We start from the raw sequence: 24666 nt of genomic DNA, 5'->3' as shown, positions 1-24666 counted from the left end.
GTTATGCCTCCAGACACACATCCACTTTTTCCATGTTGTGTCCAAAGGCAAATATTTTATTTATACACAGATCTGAGTCTGATCTGGCTTTGATTGGGTGCAGTGAGACAGCAGAGATTCTCTAAGAGTGTATGTCTGGTGGCCTTATCCTACAGATAAAATATATTGTATTTAAAATAGGCTACTGATGTTCATCATGTGTATATATTAAACATTTGTCATGCTCTTCTCAGTGTCAGCATGTATGTATATATCTGGTCATATTGTAGTTATGTTATGCAGTTTTTTTTAACATTCACTACTTCCCTAAAGGCTGAGACACACGTGTAAACCTGGAAGCCTTCAGTGGTTTTCCATGAGGTTATTCTACATGAAATAACATGACTGTTGAAACACCTGGTGTACTGTAGCAGTGGAATTTAGACTTTGACATCATACATGAAACAAACTCCCCTTCAGTAATGTAATTGCACTATTTGCATAAAACAAATACATCCAGTAGCCGAACACAAGTACTGTTGTTTTGGACATGAAGCTAATTAGAATACCTCTCCGGAATGGTTCACAAGCGAGTCTGCTTCATACCGGTCAATTCAGAGGAAACGAGAACTTCCCCATGTCCACAGAGTAATACTGTAAGTACCCATTTAATTATCTTTTCTTCATTGGGCACTTTGGGTATTAAGATATTTTGTAGTTGTTTGTCAAAGTTGAAAGATGAAATACAGAAACAGTTTATATAAATGTTGGTAAAACTATTGTAACTAGAAAAATAGGACATTCAAAATATAGGTTTAGAACTTCAAATGTCCCTTATGATGGAACTTCTAGATGTTACTCTATTAAGCCCTGGATATTAGGTGACACTATAAAAAGCTATTGCGCTGTTATTATTTGTACTTGTTTAAATTAAATGTTGTGTTTAATGTTCTGGTGTTACCATTATGAGAATTGACACAATATTTTCTCTGTTTTTAGGAGAAATATGAGGAAAAAAATGAATTTAGAAAAACGGAATTCACTTTTTGCTTTAATGAGTCCAACAACAGTTAAAACCAATTACAATTCTTTGATTTAGTGGTGATCTGTTTGTTTTTCTCCGTTCTGAAGCCATAGACAGAACAGTGAAAGAACACCAAGGGTTGTGGATTGACTTACTGCTGATTTGCACTGAATATATTGGCATTCAAATGTCAATTATTTGTTGTTTTCTTGTCACAGAGAAAGTAAGATGGTTCCCTTACTGCTGTTACTGCTGCTGCCTCAATCTCTTGCTGACCAAGGTATGAAAGACAGTTTCATTATTCTAGGTTTTATTCACCAAAGAACATTTTTAAATTGTTTTGTTTTTTTTAAATGAGTGTTCAGCTATTTTTGTGTTTGTTTTGTATTTATTTAATAGAAAACATTATGGTCATAACAGCCTTCAAATGGCACACAGTTATGGCCGTATGCAGAATTGTATAAATACTAGAGGCCAAAATCAGGCTGCTAGGGGGGTTCAGAGGCATACCCCCCAAAAAAGGATGGATTTCCCTGCTCTAGAGATGTCCTTTTTAAATATGAAATGTATTATTCTAGTATGGGCCAATCTGCATACTAAGTACTTTTACTTTTGGTACTTTAAGTTTATTTTGATGGTTATACTGTTGTACTTGAGTAATATTTTGAACGCAGAACTTTGTATTTCTACTTTTACTTAAGTAGGAGAATACATCTTCCACCTCTGGTAAACAGTAAGGAGAACACTTGCTAAGCCAAATTCAAACCATCCATTTGTTTGGATTGATATTGCCATAAGTGTAAAAAAGGATCTCTGGAGCTTTTTTTGATTTTACCCCAAAACACAATATATACATACAAAATGACAATTAAAAAATGTGGTTGCCTATGTTTTATTTTTCATACAGTAAAACAACTACTTGCGTATTAAAAAATACAAAAAGGCATATCTTAGGTGTTGTCATAAGGAACAGGAAGATAAAGTGAGTTTCTTGTGTTTTCAGTTTGTCTCAACATTTCAAACGGACACATGAACATCACCATGACGGATGCTCGTGTTGAGGATGGGCGGATTTCAGTGAACTGCATATACAATAATTCTTCCTGCATCTTCCTCTGCGAGTACCAGAAGAATATGTGTCTTAATGGATCATCTTTTTGTTTTGATGCGACAGTGACAAACAAGACGGATCCTCCCAGAATACAGTTTGACCTAACACCATGTAAGTGCAGTCTCGAGCAGACCGCTCACTCAGAAAGAAGCACACATACTGTGTGTAGTGTTTCTTGATCTTACATTAAGACCATTTCTCTTTTGTTACCGTTTTTTATGTTATGTTTCAAATATATGCAAATGAGACTCTCTTAATACATATTTGACTATTTGCAATTCTTACAATTAGAATTTTGGAACCTTAATCCAAACATTGGATAAAGCCAGGTTCCAAATAATATATTTGTATTAGAAGGAAAGGTTTTACAGTAAAATAAATTAAACTGAAAAGCCTGGTGTATGTTATTTAGATTGTAGCGGAGATGTCTCCCTCATATTAGGAAAAAACACTAGGAGAACACCGCCTTTAAAGATCATGTTATATGCCAGTTGATTACTTAAAGGAGCCCTATTATGCTTTTGAGTGTTTTCCTTTTCCTGTATTCTGTAGGTTTTAGTGCATGTAAATGCTCTGCAAAGGCTAAAATCACTGTGGTCCCTCCAGAGGGAGTGTCTTCACTCTCCCCCTCCTGCCTGAAACGCCTCCATTGGACTCCTTTGTTTACTTCCGTAACATAATGACATCACTATTAAACAGTCGTGCTTCTATTGCTATTGCTATCACCTATCACGTACAATAACACATTGTACGTGATGCTCTGGTTTCAGACAGAGGGTGAAAAGAGGTGCTGCAGCACAGGCAGTATGAGAAAAATAAAGAGCTTTTTCAACATTAAAGCTTGTAAACATGGCACAGTAGAGGCACTAACTCCACATATGAACCTGAACCTGAACATTTGCATAATAGGGCCCCTTTAAATTGCAGGTGGAATGTGTTGTTCCCAGCCTCCTGCTCCAAAGAAATAGAGGGCAGCATTGGACCTTTACTACTGGATCCATACAATGTGTAGTTATCAGTTAACAACAGTCGTACTACTGCTTAACAGCAGGGTAAGAATATGTACAATCCTATTGTACAAACACATTTAATTTCCACAAAATGTTATGTTTGAATATGCAATAAGGCATTATCCAACTCTAATTTGTGCTGAAATAAGGAGGAATCTTCAGATGTGACAGAAGAAGTTAGTTATAATATATAATAAACAACTTTGGAATGCATTCCATTTGTAGGAAAGAAGACATGCATAGAAACATCTCAAAGACTCAACATTGATCGGTGTATGAAAAAACAGTGTTTTAACGTGTAGTGTCTCTTGCTTTGACTCTGACTCACCTCTCCCTTCGCAGATATGATGTGCAATCTGTACCCATGCGTAAACTATAGCATCTTGCCATTGATGACTGAGCTAAGTGGATTAAGGTCTGACCAGAAGGAAATGATGAAACTCTTCTACGTGAGGGATTCATGCCCACAGCTCTTCGGTTACAACAGTGAAGTGAAGAAAGCCTATATAAGGTGAGACCCTGTGTGTGCTGCTCAGGACACAAACTCATTAATTATCTCTGGCAGGACTAAACCTGGGGGGGGGGGTCATGTTTTTGGTTGTGCTTGCATGTGTGTGCATCTATCTCAGCCTAATATCTTTAGTGTGTACACTTTTCTGTTATACTGTGTATAGCCATGGCTCTAGGTATGACAATGTCTGTCTTTCAACATAATTGATCCGGATATATTTCCTAGAGCAGGGATGGTCAAATGGCGGCCCGGGGGCCGCATGCGGCCCCCACCTCCTCTTTTTGCGGCCCTCAGATTAATTTATAAACAACGTAATTAATAAAAAAATATATATATTTTGATTTTTTTTTACTTGTAGTACTGATACCGTCCACTAGACTCCTAGTTACGTCGCGAGCTGCGTACATGATTTAAAATACCGGCACTGAGGAACGGCAGAGTGCAGGTTAACAGGTGTTTTGTTGAGACGGGCTATAAGTGTCTTAGGTTCACCAACTAATGTCTGGGTTAGTGTTCATGACTTCATGCTTATGTACTCTTAATGGTTAATCTCAATGCACACACATTTTCCGTGCTTTCCAATAGTTTAAAATAGTTTTATTCCACTGTTAAATAACCTGTTCAATACAAACATGCCACTTGTAAAAATGAAATAACATTTCTGTGTACTGATATTTTTTGAGTGAGCTTATTAGAGGATGTTCCCTGAAGGATTGTAAAATGTAGTATATTTGTTAATAATTACATACAATACATGGAATTTGTGTGTGTGTGTGTGTGTGTGTGTGTGTGTGTGTGTGTGTGTGTGTGTGTGTGTTCCAAGTGAATCTGCGGCCCCCTGGTGGCCAGTACATCAATTATGTGGCCCCCACCACCATCAAAGTTGCCCATCCCTGATCTAGAGGATAAAAAGAGGACAGAAAAAATGACATTTTGTCACTCGGTTCTATACCTGCAGTCACAAGTAATGACTAGTAAAGGCGCTATATTGGCATCTTCCTCTCATGTTAGCTCAACACAAGGATGCAAAGAGAGGGGCGAGGATGGATACGTTGTATTCATCATCCCCATGAATTTTAATAATAATATCACCTCAACTGTTGTATATTTAAAGAAGTAGTAGTTCATAAGATAACCTCCTGATGTTGGTTGCTGATAAGAGATACAATGATAACGTAATAACTAATACAAAAATGATACATAAAGACAAAACACTTTATTTTGTATTACTGAGAGAATAGAGTAGGGGAAAAAAGCGAATTAATGTTGAAAATTAAATTAGTAGTAATTTCCTTTGGTAATGTCAGGATGATATAGGACTAATAACAATACTGATAAAGTTATAGTTGTATATCTTTTTTATTTGAAATGTAAAATAATGAAAGCCTTTTGATTTATAAAGAAAAAATAAATGAAGTTACCAAAGTGCTTTCTTTAGAATGTACTGACTCAGGACCTAGATCTTCTTTCATTAGGAATTTATATTATGAACTAGTCGGCTGCAGTTGGTGATGTCATTCCTGTGTCCACAGGAATACGATGGCCTAATCTACAGGAAAACAATGATGTAATCATGTGATTATTAATATTACCAGTGATGCTGTTTCCAAAACACCTAATCTTAATGTCCCAAAAGATCAGCTGACCATTCAATAAACATGATTGGTTACAGGGCTGCTGTCCCTCCTGGTCTCCTCTAAGAGTGTTTCCCCTGTGAACAAGACTCGTACAATTGGTTGATGTGTTCTTGCAGAGCGGAATGCAAGATAATCGATAACATCATCGAGACAACCCAGCTGGAGCCAGGAGACTCCATGATCTACGACATGAAGGCCTTGACTCTGAATGTGGTGAACATCAGTGAGGCCAACATCAGAGAGGCCAACATCAGTGAGGCCAACCTCACCTTCAAGATAGACGCTCCGCAGGTACACACGCTGTGATAAGATGCTGCTGAGGAGTTCAGAGGAAATGGGTTTTTTTACTTTTTTTTACTAACACAGTTTGTCCTTGAATGTTCTTTGCTTAAAATACAAAAAATAATTTATTTACAGGCAGTATAAGTAAAACAAAACAAAGGAACAAACATGCCTTATTGTATGCCTTAAATTCTGATATGTTCTTTATAATTAACAATAAATAAAATAGCAGCCCGAACAATTATTAAACAAATTAATATGGAAAAAATAGCATTGATAATAATTATGATAATAATGAAAACAACAAAAAATTATTTAAATATAAATAAATGTAGTTAGAAATATATAATAATAATTGTGAAGTAAAAACTTCTTTGCAGCAATGTTGAGCCAATCATGAAATGAGGGAAACTGGATTTGCCTTAGTCAATACACTGATATTTATTGAGAGACAAAACGGCCGGAGGATTAACAAAGCAACTCGCACTGTTCAATGCAAGCTGCCAAAATTAACTCTAAACACAAAAGACGGAAGCGCTCGAACCTGGTCTCTGAGAAAGGGCGGAGCCCAGAAACGCTGGCCTTTACCCCAATCGATTACAGATGAACAGACAAAGAAACTCTGTCTGAGCGGGCAGTAAACCCTTCCCCCCACACAGAGAAAGAGTAGTCACTCATGTGAAGTTTCTCAGGTCAGCTAAGCATCAGACTAAAATATTCCTTTACAATAATTATTATTATTATTATTATTATTATTCCTATTATTAGAGAGTATAATAACAAGGGAAACACCACCATATTTAGATTTAGATTTTAAGGTCTCCTATCATGCAAAATGCACTTTCTGATGTCCTTTATACATAAATATGTGTCCCCAGTGTGTCAGGGAACTCACAAAGTGTCAGGAAACACTCTCTTTTCCGCCTTACTCAAATCTCTAAAAACGGGGGTACAACGGAGCTGATCCAGATTTGCTGCCGATATGACGTAATATCGGAAATATGGGCTGGCTTTACACTGACGGTCCTATCAGAAACGTCAGAATCAGAAACATTTTTTTGGAAGTAATATGGAGAGAGCTAACGCTGTACTGGAGAGAGTATGTGTAAAAAGCAGGAAATAAAAAAAGGAACTCACCTTGTGGTAAACCCGCAAGAGAAAAAGCATTTGAGCTCCAAACTGTTTCAGAAATAATCCTTGATGTGGTTTGGAACATGATATGGCATTTAGCTGTATCTTGTAGAATTCTGAGCAGGCACAAGCTCCCCCTCCTCTTTTTCTTTTTTTTTTCAAGCTAAGGACCCAGAATCAGCGTTTCTCTAACAGGCCTGAAATAGGATATGAGGGATGTCTAAAATGCATGATCTGTTTGGTATTTTGAGCAAAATATGACATGTTTTTTACATATTTGTATATCTCTGAGACCCTAAATATATATATATCTAAAAATAGCATGATAGGAGATCTTTAAGCTGATTCCAAGAAGGTGATACTGTATAAAGTGGGCTACCTCCAAATAATGCCATCATAAATGGGGATGACTAAGAGTCCTTGATTTGAACATGTTAATGTCTTTGTTACGCTGATGTGTATGGAAGCAAACAAGAGACAGAAGTATTTGAATTTTATTAGACACCGAATTTATAGCATTGAAAATAATTACTTTGAAAATCATGAATCTGAATTTTTTTTGCTCCGAATTTATCTATGTGAAATAAAAATGTAAAAATTCAAGTTAAAAAAATTCGAATGTTCAAATTCAGATCCCAAAAATTCAAGTGAAAAAAATTCGACGTCAAATATTTCGGTGTTTAAAATTCGATGTAAAAAAATTCGGTGTGTCAAATTCGACGTCAAAAATTGCGATGCAGCCGCATCCGGGCTACTCAGACAGGATAAGCAATCGAGCCCTAATGCAATCAAACCGACTTCTGGCCTATCAGAGCCAAGCGGCAAACCCCGGGACAGTGCGGTGAAGCCCAATGCTGCAAACTGTAGGCGATGGATGCAGATGGGAGCAATTCCCGTAGACCCTTTGTTAAAATGTCCAACTTAACATCAGAAAATGAACATGTTTCTAGCCTGGATCTACAAAAACATATTCTGTATATAGTTAGATTCCCCCTTCATGACAACGGGACTGCTGCTCCTAGCTCCGTGATGCTACAGCGGCTCAGCTCATGAGGAGAACACTACTTGAACTCGGCAGTGTTTGTAGTGTTGGTTCCTGGTGGACTATTCGTCATGCAAATATAGGATCTATCTGCGGTTGAAACAGACCGTCCATGAATGCAGTTTCTTCGGTAAGTCAACCCTGCGTACTTTATGTTATGTTACTGGTGTTTTTATTAAGCTAACGTTAATGAATGTTTAGAGTTGGGGTAGCATTTGAGCAATCGTAGCTCCATCTGTGCTAACGATGCTATGCGTAGCATCCAAGAGTGTAAAACATTCAGTGGGATGCTACTGTATACCAAAAGGCTTCTGTGCGAGGTTGCTAAAATAAGGTCATCCTTGTACGTTAGATGGTTAGTTTGCTAGTTAGGTTACTGTATGCATTGTTAAGGTTCGTTTAAATTCGCTATGCTCTACTATAGCATAAAATAGACTAGCTAACGTCAACGTATTGTTGAAGAGAGGCTTAGTGTATATTAAATCAACCTCACAATGAAATATGTGTATCTTTAAAATATGAACGTCACATTTCAAGATAATAACGCTCCCTTAGATATTGTAATATGGTTTGTTGAACTGGAGTTATTTATTGCAGCTAACCGTCCATCCGACGAACGACCCAAACATTGTTGTTTTAAATATTATTACCAATGCCTCTTTTAATTGTATTATCATCACACTTGAGAAACAGCCTTATCGTGGCTGTAGAACAGAACATGTAACTTAATGCCTGCATTTAAGGACGATGAATAGCGTAGTCAATGCTTTAGTGACAAGGAAATGATTTGTTTAAATATTAGATATGACGTTATCTGTGACTTCAGTCAGAATGAAGCTTATCCATTGCATTGCATTTGTTAAATAGGTGTGTGTCTTACCCTTACGTGTGTGATGCATATGAATATGGCATTTGAAAACAAATTAATTTGACTGACTCATGAAAACCTCATCCAAAGTAACAGTAAAATAAAAAGGACCTACACAATAATACTCAATCAAACTGATACAGTATAAGGACTGTGATATCCAGCAATTTCTTAAGTATAACAATAAGATTATGACCTGTTTTTAAAAGAAGATAAAAAGTTGTTTGCATGTAAAGAAGTCTGTAACCCATGCATGTAACTTTACATCTGTTTGTTCAAAGTGTCCTTAAGGTGATCCAGACAGGCTGGACCAGAGGAGGAGAGACAGATCTGGACCAGAGGAGGAGAGACAGATCTGGACCAGAGGAGGAGAGACAGACCTGGACCAGAGGAGGAGAGACAGATCTGGAGTCCTAGCAGCAGAGAACTTCAGCACGGATTCCAAGGTACACCTTTTTCATGCTTTACAAAGAATGCATAAAGTAATGACTCTAATACACTGATAGACATGCCATTAAACATGACTGAATACTAGATCACCTACACATCAGTGATGTTGAGTGGACTTTCTTAGCAAAAGGTTACATTTACATTTGACCAAGCAACATCACATAGTGAGAGCTGCGACCCTTTGTCTTTCAGTGAGACAACCGGACAGAGCAAGCTTCCACAGTTGTACTAAGTTTTGATAACAGTTAAATATTATTTTAATAATACATTTATTTCAATGTTGATGAATTTAGAACGGTTTATTCATAATCTGATTATCTTTGTAGTACACTGTTGGATTTAAAAAACACATTCAAATAAAAAAAATCATTATATTTATGAACAAACAAACACACCTCTTTCTTAAATAACACACTTGCTCTGCAATAATATGTTTTTTGATATTTCTGTTAGGAAAGGACATGCCTGAGAGACAGGACTGCTTCACCATGTTCTCTTTCTCTGAGGGTCCAGAAGAACATCCAAGAGGGAAAGGAGAAGCTGATGTTATGAGATTTAAGAGCAGTACAGGACATTCACTAAGAGACACTTGTATTGTAACACAAAGACCTGCACACTGAATAGTTTTGTAGTCTAACAGGAACTTCATTTGTGTTGTTTTGTGTTTTACGTTGCACCTCAGAGACAGTGTGATTATTGTCATGCCTATAAAGTTTGGCAAAAAAAAAGTCAGCTGATCAAATGCATTTGCCTCACTTTATGAGCTTCACAATACTTGTGCCTTGTACCGCAGAGTTTGCAACGTCATAAATAAATGGTACCAATCTTCAGTCAGATGTGAATGTGTAATCTAACATTTTCAGTAAGAATAACGGACAAAAGGATTGCAAATACAATTTATTGAAATGTGAACTAAAAGTTATCAAGCATGAACCATCACCATTTTTTTTTTAAATAAAAACGAAATAATATACATAAGTTACACTAAATGTTAATCTGTTAATTGACAGGCTAGGCCTGTGCAGGTGGTAACAGCTATGCCCAGCATGGGCTAAGTTCTGTAGGTGGTGCAGGTCCTCCTCCATCAGGTCTGCAGGGTCTTTCCCTGCGAGGAGGACTCCTCGCAGGGAAAGACCCTCAGCCCTCTCCGGCCAAAGCAACAGACAGGACGTTCATAAAGCTGAGGTCTCCCCCAAAGTCTCTAATCATCCATCCTGTGAATATGAGAGGGGAACAAATAGTGTAATAGATGCTTTGGACAATAAGAAATATAAAGTTAACTGTTGAGTTGCTCAGTTTTTTTAGATTGACAGGGTTTAATAACACAAACAAAAGGAGAGAAATAAAGATTGGTCTTTCAATAAATTGTGTTGATTTTGTCTTTTGAATTGTTTGTCTAAAGTCAAGTAGCTAGAACTGTTACTTATAGTTTGAATGATACAGTCTGGTTATAATGTTTGGAGGAGGCATCACAGGTAAGAGCACCATTTGTTGTGTTCCATCCACAACAGATTGATGTGTGTATTTATTTATTTACTATTTCTTGAATCATTACTGTCAGTCCAAAACAAGAGATTTTGTTTTGGTAACATTTAAAAAAAAAAAACATCTCTTTTTCACTACACTAACTTGAATACTTTAGTTTTTACGTCACTACATTTATCTAACAGCTTTAACATTGTAAAGGTGTCACTTCGGACTCTGGGTAATTATGACAGCATGTCCTACTCAGAGCCCTAGAGTCTCTCGGGCTCTGGTCCTACTATTTTGAGACTTTGAACAAACCAGACCTTCATCTATTAATGTAGAAAATAGTCAGCACATTAAACCATTATGAAAGTAATAATTAGTTAGCTCATTGTTCAAAATGAGCTCCAACTACAACAGTTAAGTCAACTCGTGCATCGGTAATAACAATAAATCAAATGATATAATATAATAGTATAACTTGTGTCTACTTTAAATACTTTAACAACACTTTCCTAATTATACTAGCATACTTTTAATAAAGTAACATGTTTAAATGCAGGGCTTTTGTAAGAGAGTATTTCGTATAGTGTAGCATGGTCTACTTGACTTATCTAACCGAAGTGATCATTACGTTACTTTGCAAACCGTCCCCCCCCCACTCACACACACAAAAGGACACGGTAACGTTGTGATTCACTTCAATTAATGATAACTACGGAGCTTGCTAACAGCAAGGCACAAGGCTACTTCACTCATTTAGCTAATGTAAGATACAAATGCTGTAAGATAAAGAGCACAAACTGACTACTTACCCGAGCGGCGAGCCCCGCTGTTCTCCGTCATTTTTCTCCCGGGTTGTTGTGATCACATCTGTATGTAAAAAAAACACCTGTATGTAAATTGTAAATAAGCCATCTGTATGTCAAATATGTCTTATATGTCTTAAATGATATGATGAATTGGAAATGGGGGGCCCTGATGTAAACAAGACGAAAGTCTTTCTCTGGTCTGCATCCCCTTAACAATTGTATGTTTTGAGCTGTACTGTACTGTACCCAATATACAAGCTGTTAATAAACTTTTCAATCAATCAAACATGACTGACAAAGCCGTGCTCTGATAGGCCAAGTCAGTTTGATTGCATTAGGGCTCGATTGCTTATCCTGTCTGAGTAGCCCGGATGATGCTGCATCGCAATTTTGGACATCGAATTTATACACCGAATTTTTTGACATCGAATTTTTTGTCGTCGAATTTTTGGGATCTGAATTTGAACATTCGAATTTTTTTCACTTGAATTTTTACATTTTTATTTCACATAGGTAAATTCGGAGCAAAAACATTCAGATACATGATTTTCAAAGTAATTATTTTCAATGCTATAAATTCGGTGTCTAATAAAATTCAAATACTTCTGTCTCTTGTTTGCTTCCATAGATGTGGCCTTAGACTGCGTTCAGTTTGACCCATCTTCAGATTTACAATGATTTTTCTGTCCGTTTTTAGTGTTAACCTCATCTTCTTTTAACCCCTCTTAGCTGCTGCCGGAGAACATGTCGTTTATCCCTGACATTTGGCTGCCTGTAAATGCCCTGCGCGCCATCCCAGAGGGCGAGAGGGTTATTGGGCTGGTCAGCTACATGCATGGCAGCCAGTTCCAAGTATAACCTTTATCCTATTTTTGTTACATTGTCCATGTAGTCCTAAAACACTAATGATTGAATCATGGTCATCTTTGTTCATTATCGGTTTGAATATATGAACTGTATACATTTATAAAGAGAAACTGTTTCCCAGGTCAAACAGGAAGAGATCTCATCAATGGTTCTCAGGATAGAGCTCCAGGGAAAACATCGCCTTCAGGATCTGAAGACACCAATCACCATGACTTTCGGTATTTCTCCAAACGCAAGATTGGATGTAAGTCTGTCTTTGCACGAGTTCTTGTCTTCACTCTCTTTGATTTTCACGCGCCAGTTAAATGCTTAGCCACGCCTAAAAGGTTGCACGCAATCAGTGGTGGGAAGTAACAAAGTACATTTACTCAAGTACTGTACTTAAGTACCATTTTGATGAACTTGTACTTTACTTGAGTATTTCCATTTGATGTACTTCTCCCCCACTACAATTCAGAGGTAAATGGTGTACTTTACCTCCACAACATGTATGTAATACCTTTAGTTACTTTTCAGATGTGGGTGAATGATGTGAAATATAACCAAGTGTTAAATCAGACTTTAGTTCCACCTGGAGTAAATTCAAGTCATTCAAACTAGCTGCACCTTTACCAGCTTTGAGAACACTTTAATGATCAATAATGATAAAACATATCATATATATTATTCTGAAATGGAACAATCTGCACAACGACTACTTTTACTTGTGGTACTTTAAGTATATTCTGATGCTAATACTTTTCCAAGACATCAAAGACATTCAGAACTTGCTTAAGAGAAATTAACTCTCCCAACCATCAGGGGGTGCTAGTGTGTATTCTTCTTTATAAAAAGGAAACCAAAATACCTATGATATACCAGTGGTGAACCGTCAGGGCCTTCAAGGTATTCAGAGAATACCCTGGAACACTCAGATAAAACAAACAAAAAATCGATTTAATTATATAAAAAACATTTAATAAAATGAATAAATGATAATCGTATCTGTGTTGTTGATCTGTAATATTACAGTGTTACGTTGATTTGTTTGTCCTTCTCGGACCATGCACATGGTGCCATGGTCCGAGGTACCATGGCACCATGCGCATTTCAGTGGTTTTGTGTTAGAAAAGAAAGCAACCAATCAGATCTTGTTCTGGGTCTCTGGGTATGATATCCTTCAACCAAGGTATTCTACATCCTTGATAGAATGCCCTGGCCGTTGCACTGAATGAGAGCGTACGTTTGGACTGACAGTTTGATCAACCAATCATATATTGATTTGTAGCCAATGGGCGTATTCTTTCAGAGTTCCCCTCGGTTCCAGGGTACTCTAGAACAGGGGTTCCCAACCCCCGGTCCGCGGACCAGTACCGGGCGGCGGAGGTGTTACTGCCGGGCCGCGAAATAGCTGTGAGTTTATCGTAATATTTGCAGAATTATAAATATATAAAAATATTTTATCATAATATTTTTTTCAAAAGGTGTTTCATTTTTGCACCTATACCAGTCATATTATTTCATCCAGTAGCCATGTTAATCTTTCACCAGAAAACCGTTGAAAATGGCTTTTATGATGTTGCGAGGGATTCGGCGGCTCAGCCTGGTCTCAGCCTCTCGTGCGCACGAGAAAGTTACCTGTGCGCCAAGTAGGAAGAGGAGCGCACAGGAGACAACCGTTTAATTACAGACTGTTATGTTTATGTGGGGAAATGGCAGTGCATACATTATTTGAGATATATTTCAAACTCAGACTTCATTTTAAGGACATGTCGGCCAGGGGTGTAGAGCTATTTGTTTAAGCACCGGATTGGCAAAACAGGAGAGTCTGTAAACCAGTCTGCCTTGATCTATGAATTCATGTCCGGGACTCTCACGGTATCTGCTGCCACAGCTGTTTTATAGAAGGAAAACCTCCTTCACTTAATGAAATGGCTGCAGCATCAGGAGGCAGCGGGACGTATACTCCGCCTCTGAGAAGTGCAGCACCAGCGCGCCGAGAGCGGTGCCTTTTTACGCACCGCCTTCGCTGTGTTTACCTTCTTCAGAACAGTTTAAGAGTGCAGGCTGCACGTGCTACGTGTTAACCACACACATCTCTACACACATCAAACTGCCAGATTACTCCCCCTTTTATTAGTTTTATGAAGGAGATGTCCAGTCACCAAGGTGTGTGTGTGTGTGTGTGTGTGTGTGTGTGTACTCTGCTCAGCTCAGCTCTGTGTGTTCGGTGTGTTTGTGTCTGTCCGACACCGGCATTTGTTTTCAAATGACCATGAACAGTAATTTACACACATCTGGCTAACTCCATAGGTAGCCTATATGCGGGTGTTCCCAAAATAAATTAGTTTAATCTTAATCTCGATGTAGTGCTAAATGCTGTCGGACGTGCACCGGAACGAACGACACCATCATAATATCTTCTGAAAACAAAACAAAAAAAAGTTGATTTATCTGTTTTCCCGTTTTGGTTTAAAAACTGAATAACGTCGGTATTTTGGTTTTCCGTTTTTCCGAAAAACCAAAAAACGACACCGGTTCTTTTTTAAACGTTAATATTGTAACGTTCCCAAGATGAGTCGGAGACAGGCTTGTAGTTATTAGGCTTTAATAACTAGTATTTCAAGACAGATGATAACAGGTCAAGTACACTTCGTGGGTTCTTCGTGAGTCTCCAATACTGCAGACCGAGCCTCTTCTACCTCCGTCTGTGGTACTTGGGGGGGGGCTGTGCTCGGGTGGCGCAGCCCGGGGGTGACAGGTGGGGAATTGTCCTGAGTGGGCGTCACCGTGGGTACAGGAAGGGAGGGAGGGTTTGCTTCCGTGTCTAGGGTACTCACGGTGGGTGTCGGGGGTCTCCCCGCAGGCTCAGCAGGGTTGTGGACACGGGTCATAGTAATTACAGGCCCCCCCCCCGAAACTCACTGTGCCGGCTTGAAGATCCAGGAGGCAGCCCGTCGCCTTCAGAAAGTCCAAACCCAGATTGCACGGGTCCTGTACATCCGCTATCCACACGGGGTGCCGCACTTCCACTCCCCCCACCGACACAGACAGCACTCCTCTTCCTTTCATAGCCGCCAACTCTCCGGTGACTGTGCGCAGACGCACCGCTGTCGGCTCGAACATAGTCCCACTGGGCAACACCTCTGCTCTCACCAGGGTTACTGTAGAGCCTCTGTCCACCAGTGCATCGCAGGGCACCCCCTCCACCTCGACAGGAACATAGCAGGAGTCCCCACCAGCACGGCCCACCGCGACGACAGGCTCCACTCCGGTGTTGTCATCTTTTTCAGGAGGGCGTAGAGTCTGGCTCCCCCTGCTGTGCTGTTGGGCTCCCTCCGCGGATGTCTGAGTCCGTGGCAATAAAGCTGTGGTTTGTTTGGGGAGTCTTCGGGCTTGGTTCCACATATCCTCCTCTATGCGGGCCCCCCGTCATTTCCCTGGTGTTCGCCGAGCCTTGGTGCAGTCTCTGGCAAAATGTCCTGGCTGACCACACTCCCAGCAGACTCTGGTGTCTGGTCTGTGTGTTGGCTGCAGAGAAACAGCCCTTATCATCTCTGTCAGCTCGGTAACCCATGCAGGCTTCTCCTCCTCCCTGCAGCTCCTCACCGCCGGCGCCGCCGGCACTCCGCCGCTCCTAGCAGCTCCACTCCACACGTTCTCCCTCTCCACAGCCATCTCCAAGGCCGCCTGTAAGGACTGTGGATGCTGCAGCTGTACCTCGACCCTCAAGTCCACAGGCCGGAGGGCCCTGATGAACTGATCACGTGCCAGCTCACTCTGTACTCCGGGTGGCATGTGTGCATACGCCCGCCGCGTCAGGCTCTCCACGTTGTTAGCCAGTGCACGCAGCGTCTCTCCAAACTCTCTACAGCGGTTACTCAACTCGTTCCGGAGCAGCTCTGGCGGGAAACTCTGTCCAAACCGCCTCTTCAAAGCCCCCGCTAACGCTTCATAGTTGAGTCGGTCCACAGGGCTAAGTAGTAGCAGACATGAAAGAGCCTCGTCTGTGAGGCACAAAGCTAGCTGTAGTGCTTTAGTCTCTACTGACCACCCCCCGGCATGAGCAAGCAGTTCAAATTGGGCATGGAAAGCCTCCCAGTCTGCCTTACCCGAGAATTTGGGTGTTTTCACTGACCCGGCGGCGGCTGCTGCGGGTTGATGGGTGCCGCCATTGTTGTTTACCTCCAGCTTGGAAATGGCGCGAACTGCCGCAGAAGACGGAGACATTCCCGCGTCTCTAGCCATCCTCACCGCCGATTCTCTCAGGCGCTCTCTCACCTCCCGTGCACTCATGAACTCCTCTCTCATGTCCTTCGACCACCCGCATGCTCCATCTTCCTCTTCATCACTACTGTGTTCCTGCTTCACTCCCATCTTGCTGAACTTATCCATCCCCGCTAGCTTACCGGCTAGCTCCGTGACGCAGTTACGACTCTCGTCCGGATAGACGTCCCTTGTTCGAAAAGTTCACTTCTGACACCAATGTAACGTTCCCAAGATGAGTCGGAGACAGGCTTGTAGTTATTAGGCTTTAATAACTAGTATTTGAAGACAGATGATAACAGGTCAAGTACACTTCGTGGGTTCTACCGCACACTGACTTATTTCCTAAACCAACCACAAGATATAGCACTGCCTACGTCACAACTCCCCGTCCCCCCCCCGTCCGCTCCAACCACAGGCCCGCACCTCAGCCACCATCACGGTGCAGCTCTATGATTGGCAGAGAGACGGGGGATGCCTAAGTGACACCCTGAGTAGCCTATCAGGATCGCTACAATATGTTTTGGATGCATATTGTTCTAGTATTTGTTCAGGCTGTTACATACAATTAGCCTCTGTTGCTACCTGCTGGTGGTGAGTAAATATTAAAATCAGTTAAAATTGACAACCGGTCCGCGACTTTTTTTTTTAATGTATCTGCCGGTCCTTGGCACAATAAAGGTTGGGAACCCCTGCTCTAGAAGGCCCGCTAGTTAACTGGCTCGAGACAGAGGATCTAGAGATTAATGCGACGAAGCAATTCATGCCGTTGTATTGTTTTTAACGTTGAAATGACAAGTGCAACAGGTGAAGATGAAGTTGTTGCGGAATTGTTGTGAGTACCCTTTTCAAGACGACAATTCAGTGAAAAGACGGACATTATAATGCCGCGGCGGGGGGCGTGTGTGTATACAGAAGGTCCAGTTGTGATAGACACGGTTCGCCACTGTGATATACAACAGTGACCATCAACTGGCGGCCCGCGGCAAATCTGGCACGACAGCCATTCTCATCCGGCACGCGCTGTGGCGCTGGCGGAGTGGTTAGTGCGTTCGCCCCCCACTCAATTAGTTTGTACAACGTCTCGGAGTAATGTGCAGTACCGGAGTCCAACAAAGAGGCAGCAGCTGCGGGACAGTAGCCTGCGTACTGCGTAGCCTTCCCTGCCCTGAAGAAGAAGTGATCCTTCGTTAGCGTGAAGAGTCTGCTTTATGCGCTCCGCAGTAGCCCCCACTACGAGGCTCCGGCGACTTGACAGTACATGGGCGTGCTCCACAGCACCATCCCCCCGGTCAAAAACTTCAAAAGTCAGGGCTATATATAAACATCGCTGGCCACCGAAAGTGTCTCTAGGAATAATTTTGGCCCTTGGACAAATGTAGTTGATCATGAATATATGAACCTATGGTATGAACGTATGAACACATTTTATTTAAAGGTCCCATGTCATGGCCATTTCTACTGATCATAATTCCATTGTTGAGGTCTACTAGAATAGATTTAAATTGTGCAATTGTCCAAACTCACATTGGTTTCTCATACAGCATCTCTGTATAGTATGTGTATTCACTCTCTGTCCTAAACGGCTTGTTGGAGCTCCTGCCCCCACCCCCCCTCCCTGTGAGCCCAGTGTCCGTCTGCGAGACAGCGAGACACAGCGTAACCAAATGGACCAATCCACGGACTTAACGTAACGGCTCCGCAGATTGGTCCATTTGGACATGGGCACATCACTGTAATGGAATTATAAAAAATCACTTTGTTACTTTTGTCGCGCATCACATTCAACCAGTCTCTTCCCTACATTTGGGCTTTATAAGTATTTCACTGAATGATGCCTACTTGATTTGACCTTATCTTTGTGAATCTGTATGTCACATAGGTTTAGGTCTGCTTTCAATGTTTGGACATTGTTTTCATTGTTCATTCATTCATTTGTTTTTCAAGACCTTGTTTTAAACGTATTTGCACGTCACTGGGATTGACAGTTTCTGTCCTGCAGCTTATATAGGCCTACTCCCAGACAGAACAATCAACCAAACAAAGATGCCATATATTCATTGTGTTCATGTTCATAACAAAATATATAGTATTAGTTTGTGGCATAATTTTTGAACTGTTCTCATTCATTTTCAGAACAGTGCCACACTTAACAATTTAGCTTTAAAGGGGAATTCAAATAATTGATCAAACTGTTTTTGATCGTTGTTTTTTGTTAAGCCTACCTTTAATCTATTGTTGGAGTCTGGGTGGCATGTGCCATTATTAACTCTAATGCAAATCTGTATTTTCTTATTCCTACAGAATGACACATACTTACAGTGTCACTATTTTGATGAAAATGGTAGGTTGTATATTCATTTTTGCTTATAAATATGTTATATTTCACTGTTTAGATGATGTTTGGATAACACTGCATGTTGTCTTATTTATAATGTTCACATTTCCAGATTTCCTCTGGAAAACAGACGGATGTGAGACCAATAATAGCCAAACTTACATTATTTGCAACTGTAACCATGCAACACCCTTTGCAGTCTTATTGGTAGGAAAACCTTCTTTTTTTTTTACTGATTTATCAAGACACGCATTTATTTATCCTCTTTGATCATATTTATTCATAACTATTACAGTACTGTATTAACCAGGTGTGAGAAATCAGTCTCTGACTTGGTGCATTTTCAAATATAAGTGACAAATAATTTCCACCATTCTTTGTTTTTCTACAGATGAGAGACCCAATTACAAAAATTCACTGGGAAATCCTGTCAATCATCAGTTACATCGGCTGCGGCCTGTCTGCATTCTTCACTGCTTTGTCCCTCGTGATATACGTCTTCGGTCGGTAGGTACATGTATTATATAAAACTCTATGTTGTCTATACACACAGAGGCAGATACACAGGGCATATGAACAAGATTTTGACTATTTGTGTGCGTTGCATCACATCTACATTGTTGGAAATAATTATTATACCAACAAAAGTTTTATTTTGAAGAATTGCCAGGGAATTTATAAAAAAAGGCGTATCTATGAAGTAAGGATTGATGCCATCTTGTAGCGATAATAATAGATGGTTGATTGATAGAATCGCTATTATTCAACCAAAGTCATGTATCGTTACAATTCAACTGTCTGCAGCCCATTATCTTGTACCATTATCATTTTGCGGCTTTCTCGCTCAATACTAGTTCCATTTCAATGTTATTGTCATTAGCTATTTAAATTGAAAAAGACACAGGAAAATAGGGTCCAGGTTTAAAAACACCAAATGTATCCTTTAAATATTTGAGCTAATTCGTATCTTTTGGTACAATAAAATGTATATATTCCAATGTTAGACTTCAGAGATGTTTCCATAACAGAATGTCCCTTTTCATGTAAAGCTTCATTCACATGATTTGCTCTTTGGTCTTTGAGGTTGGGGGCAGAGCCTTGCAGTGAAAACAGCTAGTTGGGTTGCGTTTCTATGGTTACCTGCCCTACTAGCTTGTGGCACTTAGCACATCTGTCAACTGATTGGTTTTATGTTGAAAGGTCAGCGGTAAAAAGTGATCAAGTAGAAATTGTTACTATCAGTGCAGCGCTCTGTGAAAATGTCTAGCAGGGTACGACATCAAGGATATCGCTTCTGCCAATGCGGGTGGATTGCCATAGAAACACAACGGAAACGTCAGCGCCAAGACGATTCTCAGTTTGTTATGTGAATGCAGCTTTGGGACGCAATAATGTATGTCTTAGATCACATTATAGGCAGATAGTAAAAGCCTTGACGGACATCTTAATCTTTAAGTGGCACATTTGTTTTTGGAGTAGTTTGGACTGCATTTCTTTATGGCCAAATGTCTAAGAACCAGTTTGACAGATATCACTGTTGCATCTTCTTCTCCTATCACTTCCTCAGGAACCACAGAATGGATTACTCCATCTCCATCCATGTCTCTCTGAGCGGGGCCCTCTTTCTGCTCAACACAACCTTCCTGCTGACCGAGTGGGGGGCCAAAATAGAGCTAGACTGGGTGTGTGTGTTTGTGGCGGCTCTCATGCATTACTCCCTGCTCTGCTGTTTCACCTGGATGGCCATTGAGGCACTTCACCTTTATCTCCTGCTAATAAAGGTTTTCAACACCTACTTCAAACACTACATGGTCAAACTGTCTCTCGCTGGATGGGGTGAGTGATGTAGAAGAAACTTCTGTGTTTACTACGTGCTGATGTGGTATCAGTGTCAGGTGACTAACATTAGTTCAACTCAGAACAGGAACAGGAAGCCCCAGATAATAAAATTAACGTTTCTTGAGGAAACCCACCGAACCCAGAGTCGGCTACTGACGCAGAGGATAGCTTTCATAGGATCAAATCAAATAGAATATAGACTCTGTGATGCTTGCCTTATTTATGATAATAATAAAGTGGGTTGTGCGTTGGTGTTAGGGTCAGGGGGTCACAGGTTCAAACCCCACTGCAGTCAGCATGTCGTTGTGTCCCTGAGACTCTTCACCCCAAATTGCTCCTGTGGGGATTGTCCACAGTATTGAGTATATAAGTCGCTTTGGATAAAAGCGTCTAACAAGTGACATGTAATGTTATGACATCTGAACATTGTTGGATTGTAAAAAATTAAAACTATTATTATTTTCTGTCATCGAACGCCATTTACCGCGAGTGTGTTTGTGTGTGTGTTTCAGGGATCCCTGGTATAATCGTGGCAGTCTCTTTGGGAATGAGAGATTTGAAACAGTTGTATGGACTCACAGAAATGACTATGGCTGATACTAACCAAACTAACGCCATGTAAGTACATCATATCTGCTTTTAGTAAAAACTTGCTTTTATAAACAATATAAATTAAAGGCTTATAAAAAGAAATTGTGATCCATCACAATCCCAGAGCATGATAACATGTGTCATATTTATAATGTGTATGTTCATGATGCATTTGTGTTACAAGGTGTTAACCATGTTCACACCAAATGCTTCACAACATCTCGTACATATAACATGATGTAAAAGACATGCAAAGTGTATAAAGTAGAATCGAAGTTTGAATTTGAATGAAAAAGGCCTTAAAATTCAAATGATTTGGATGGAGAGACGCATACAGACCTACTCTCACTTAGTGCACTGTGTGTTATGGTACACTTTACTTTATGTCTCCTGCATTATCTGCTGTTAAACTATATTCTGAATGTAGTCTGTCTATCCCACAGCTGCTGGATCACCGATGACTCGTACTTCTACTCCTTGAACCTGGTGTATTTCACTCTCATATTCATCTTCAACTCTGGCATATTATTGACAGTGGCCTCGAACATCTGCAAGATGAAACAAGTGTCTCAGGTCAGTTCGAAGCTTGGACAAGGGACTAAGGGGAAGATGGTGAGAGATTCCCAGAGGGTCAGAGAGACCTGCAGGAGATGCCTCACTGTGATGGGTCTCACCTGCCTGATGGGGACCACCTGGGGCCTGGCCTTCCTGGGATCAGGATATGTCAACCTCCCCATCCTCTACCTGTTCTGCATCCTCAACTCCACTCAAGGTCTGCTGCCACTTATGTTTGCCAGATTTTCACTAGCAAGGACTAATCCACAACAATATGTCAATTAAAGATTTACTGATACCTCATTCACACCAACGCAACTCCGGTCAAGCTCCGTGCTAGAGCTTTTCAGGTTCAGAACCGGTTCTTCGGTTTAGCTCCGGCTCTTTTCACACTGCCCAGAGTCCGACTGGTGCTGCGTCATTGCGTCATTGTTTGCGTCATGACGTAACCGTTTGCGTGCCTGCTTCATAAAGCCAAACCGCGCAGAAACCCCTCACAGCTGACACCGACAACAACAACAATGGCCGATTGTGCTCCAGCTTCCTCTGTACCTCTTCGGAAGACCAGATTCCCAGTAGGTAGCTGGTCTCTTCAGTGGACCACTGCTGCTTGTTAAGTTTCTCCATCGTTGTACAAACTGGATAAAACGCGGGCTTCTTGTTGTTGTTCAGGAGTTGATCCCGCCCCTGCCCCCGCCTCGATGTAAGCGTGACGTATGTGGTGCTTTTGCTCTGGCCGGACAATTATTTGGTGCTCGAAATGAACCGGATTCCGGAGCTACGAGGCTGCTCCGCTGCGGTGTGAAGAGGAAAACCCGGTGCTTTTCAAGCTCCAGCTCCGAACCGGCCCTGAAACACCGTTGGTGTGAATGAGGTATCATAGAAGGTATTGGATGTTAAGCACTTATAAATGTAAGGGAAAGTACCAAGAGAAGATGAAAGGATGTAGGGAAGAAGGGGTGTAGTGGTGAAGTGATGAATGGAAGGGATGAGAGGTCATAGAGATGGAGGGAGGGGTGAGACATGAAGGGTTGCAGGGAGCGGTGAATGGATAAAAGGAAGTAGGGAGGAAGGGATGAAGGATCTCAGGTGTGCTTCTGCCTGAACTAAATATGAGCCCCCAGACAGAATGAAACAAGAAAGATGCACCAGATGAAATAGAAAGAGAAGAGGGGAAACAGGAAGAGAGGACGAAGGGTACTCGGTAAGAAGGGATGAGGTGGTAGATTGATGAATGGATGAACAGAAGTAAGGGTCAACGAGTGGGAGAAAGGAATGGATGAGAGATGAAGGGATAGAGGCAGGGGTGTGTAGATAGATAGATGGATTAAGGTATGTAGCGAGGAAGGGATGGTCGAAGGGAAAGAGGCAGGGAGGGATAAAGGGTCAAAGGCATGAAGGGAGGGAGGCATGAAGGGTGGAAGGGATCTCAGGTGTGTGTTAATACAAACAACCAGAGACTCCCGAGACAAACAGTATGCCCCAGATTCAATGAATGGAAGAGAGGAAACAGAGGGAGAGAGTATGAATCCCATGTTTCTGCCCAAACTAAAAACAAGCCCTTCGATGTTACCTATAATAAGACAAAAAGTACTCAAAGGCAGAAAAGATGAAGGGATGTAGGGAGGGAAGGAAGGTGAGTAGGAGGAAGGGAGGGATTAGAGATGATGGGATGTAGGGAGGGAAGGAAGGTGAGTAGGAGGAAGGGAGGGATTAGAGATGATGGGATGTAGGGAGGGAAGGAAGGTGAGTAGGAGGAAGGGAGGGGATTAGAGATGATGGGATGTAGGGAGGGAAGGAAGGTGAGTAGGAGGAAGGGAGGGATTAGAGATGATGGGATGTAGGGAGGGAAGGAAGGTGAGTAGGAGGAAGGGAGGGATTAGAAATGATGGGATGTAGGGAGGGAAGGAAGGTGAGTAGGAGGAAGGGAGGGATTAGAGATGATGGGATGTAGGGAGGGAAGGAAGGTGAGTAGGAGGAAGGGAGGGAGGGATTAGAGATGAAGGGATGTAGGGAGGGATAAATGGATAAGGGGTTGATGGGATGCAGGGAGGAAAGGATGCAGCCTCTGAAGGGATGTATGGTGAGAGATAAAGGGATATAGTGGAGAAAGATGAGGCAGGAAAGGGAGGAAAGAGATCATTAGTAATAACAGAGAGGGGGGGGTTGTGAAATCAGAAGCACTTGAGGCAATGTGTTGACCATTTTGAACAGAAGTGAATGAACTTCTTGTAACTCCATGAATGCTTCTATCATTTCTCTGCCTCTTGTCAAGGTTTCTTTATCTTCCTGTGGATCTGCCTGTCAGCCAAGAAGCAGAGGAAGAGAGACATGGAGGACAGGCTGACGTCCACTCCTGCCAAGTCTTCAGCAGTCAAATTTGATTAGATCCCCTTTCCTGCCATTGGTCGGGATGAAAAAGCCCTGATGTCATCATAGATAGCGTAGACACTCTGGTAATCCCCTTTCATGCAACCATCTCAGAAACAGAAACTCCTGCATGTCGCCCTCTCTCGACATGTTGGGCTAAAAAATTCCCCAAATTCTTGATGCAAACATGGTTCTTTTTTTGTCAAGCTTTAGTAAGATTGAAGTAACGCTGTTTCCTAGAATATTGCGAATGTGTGTTTGATTCAATCAAACTAACAAATAAAAAATATTACAAGAGTGAACTTTGTGTGTGCTCCTAACTTTGTAAAATAGTGTCTGATGGCAGTCTGGTTTCTCTTCCACAGGAAATGTGTAATTGTTTTAGAAGCTTCCTCTTTTCAAAATGGTTCTTATCTTGGAGATTGAGATTTAATCAACAGGATATTGATATTCTTTATTTGTTTCAACACATTGTTGATCTAATTCTTTCTCTGATAATTCAATTAAACAACAATGAGGCATCTTACCTCATCACCA

General features: G+C 41.0%; 1 protein-coding gene across 1 annotated transcript; it reads left to right on the top strand.

Moving 5' to 3' along the window:
- Positions 1-583: 583 nt before the first annotated feature.
- On the top strand, positions 584-24431 carry LOC117556544 (adhesion G-protein coupled receptor G2-like). The gene is made up of 14 exons (XM_034231900.1): positions 584-635; positions 1222-1283; positions 2007-2225; positions 3467-3635; positions 5389-5563; positions 12054-12176; positions 12313-12435; positions 18741-18780; positions 18887-18981; positions 19166-19281; positions 20342-20610; positions 21126-21231; positions 21648-21976; positions 24035-24431. Exons 2-14 carry the CDS (start codon positions 1232-1234, stop codon positions 24145-24147), a joined length of 1929 nt encoding a protein of 642 aa, XP_034087791.1. The 5' UTR covers positions 584-635; positions 1222-1231; the 3' UTR covers positions 24148-24431.
- The last annotated feature ends 235 nt before the right edge of the window (positions 24432-24666 follow it).

This window comes from Gymnodraco acuticeps, unplaced genomic scaffold, assembly GCF_902827175.1.
Source record: "Gymnodraco acuticeps unplaced genomic scaffold, fGymAcu1.1, whole genome shotgun sequence".
NCBI classification, from domain to species: domain Eukaryota; kingdom Metazoa; phylum Chordata; class Actinopteri; order Perciformes; family Bathydraconidae; genus Gymnodraco; species Gymnodraco acuticeps.
The sequence above is the reverse complement of the archived record's forward strand: the minus strand, read 5'-3'. Positions and strand labels throughout refer to the sequence as shown.

Coding starts and splice junctions, on each gene's coding strand:
- LOC117556544 (XM_034231900.1), top strand. CDS start 1,232: ATGGTTCCCTTACTGCTGTTACTGCTGCTGCCTCAATCTCTTGCTGAC. Junction 1,284..2,006: donor TCAATCTCTTGCTGACCAAG/GTATGAAAGACA, acceptor TTGTGTTTTCAG/TTTGTCTCAACATTTCAAAC. Junction 3,636..5,388: donor GTGAAGAAAGCCTATATAAG/GTGAGACCCTGT, acceptor GTGTTCTTGCAG/AGCGGAATGCAAGATAATCG.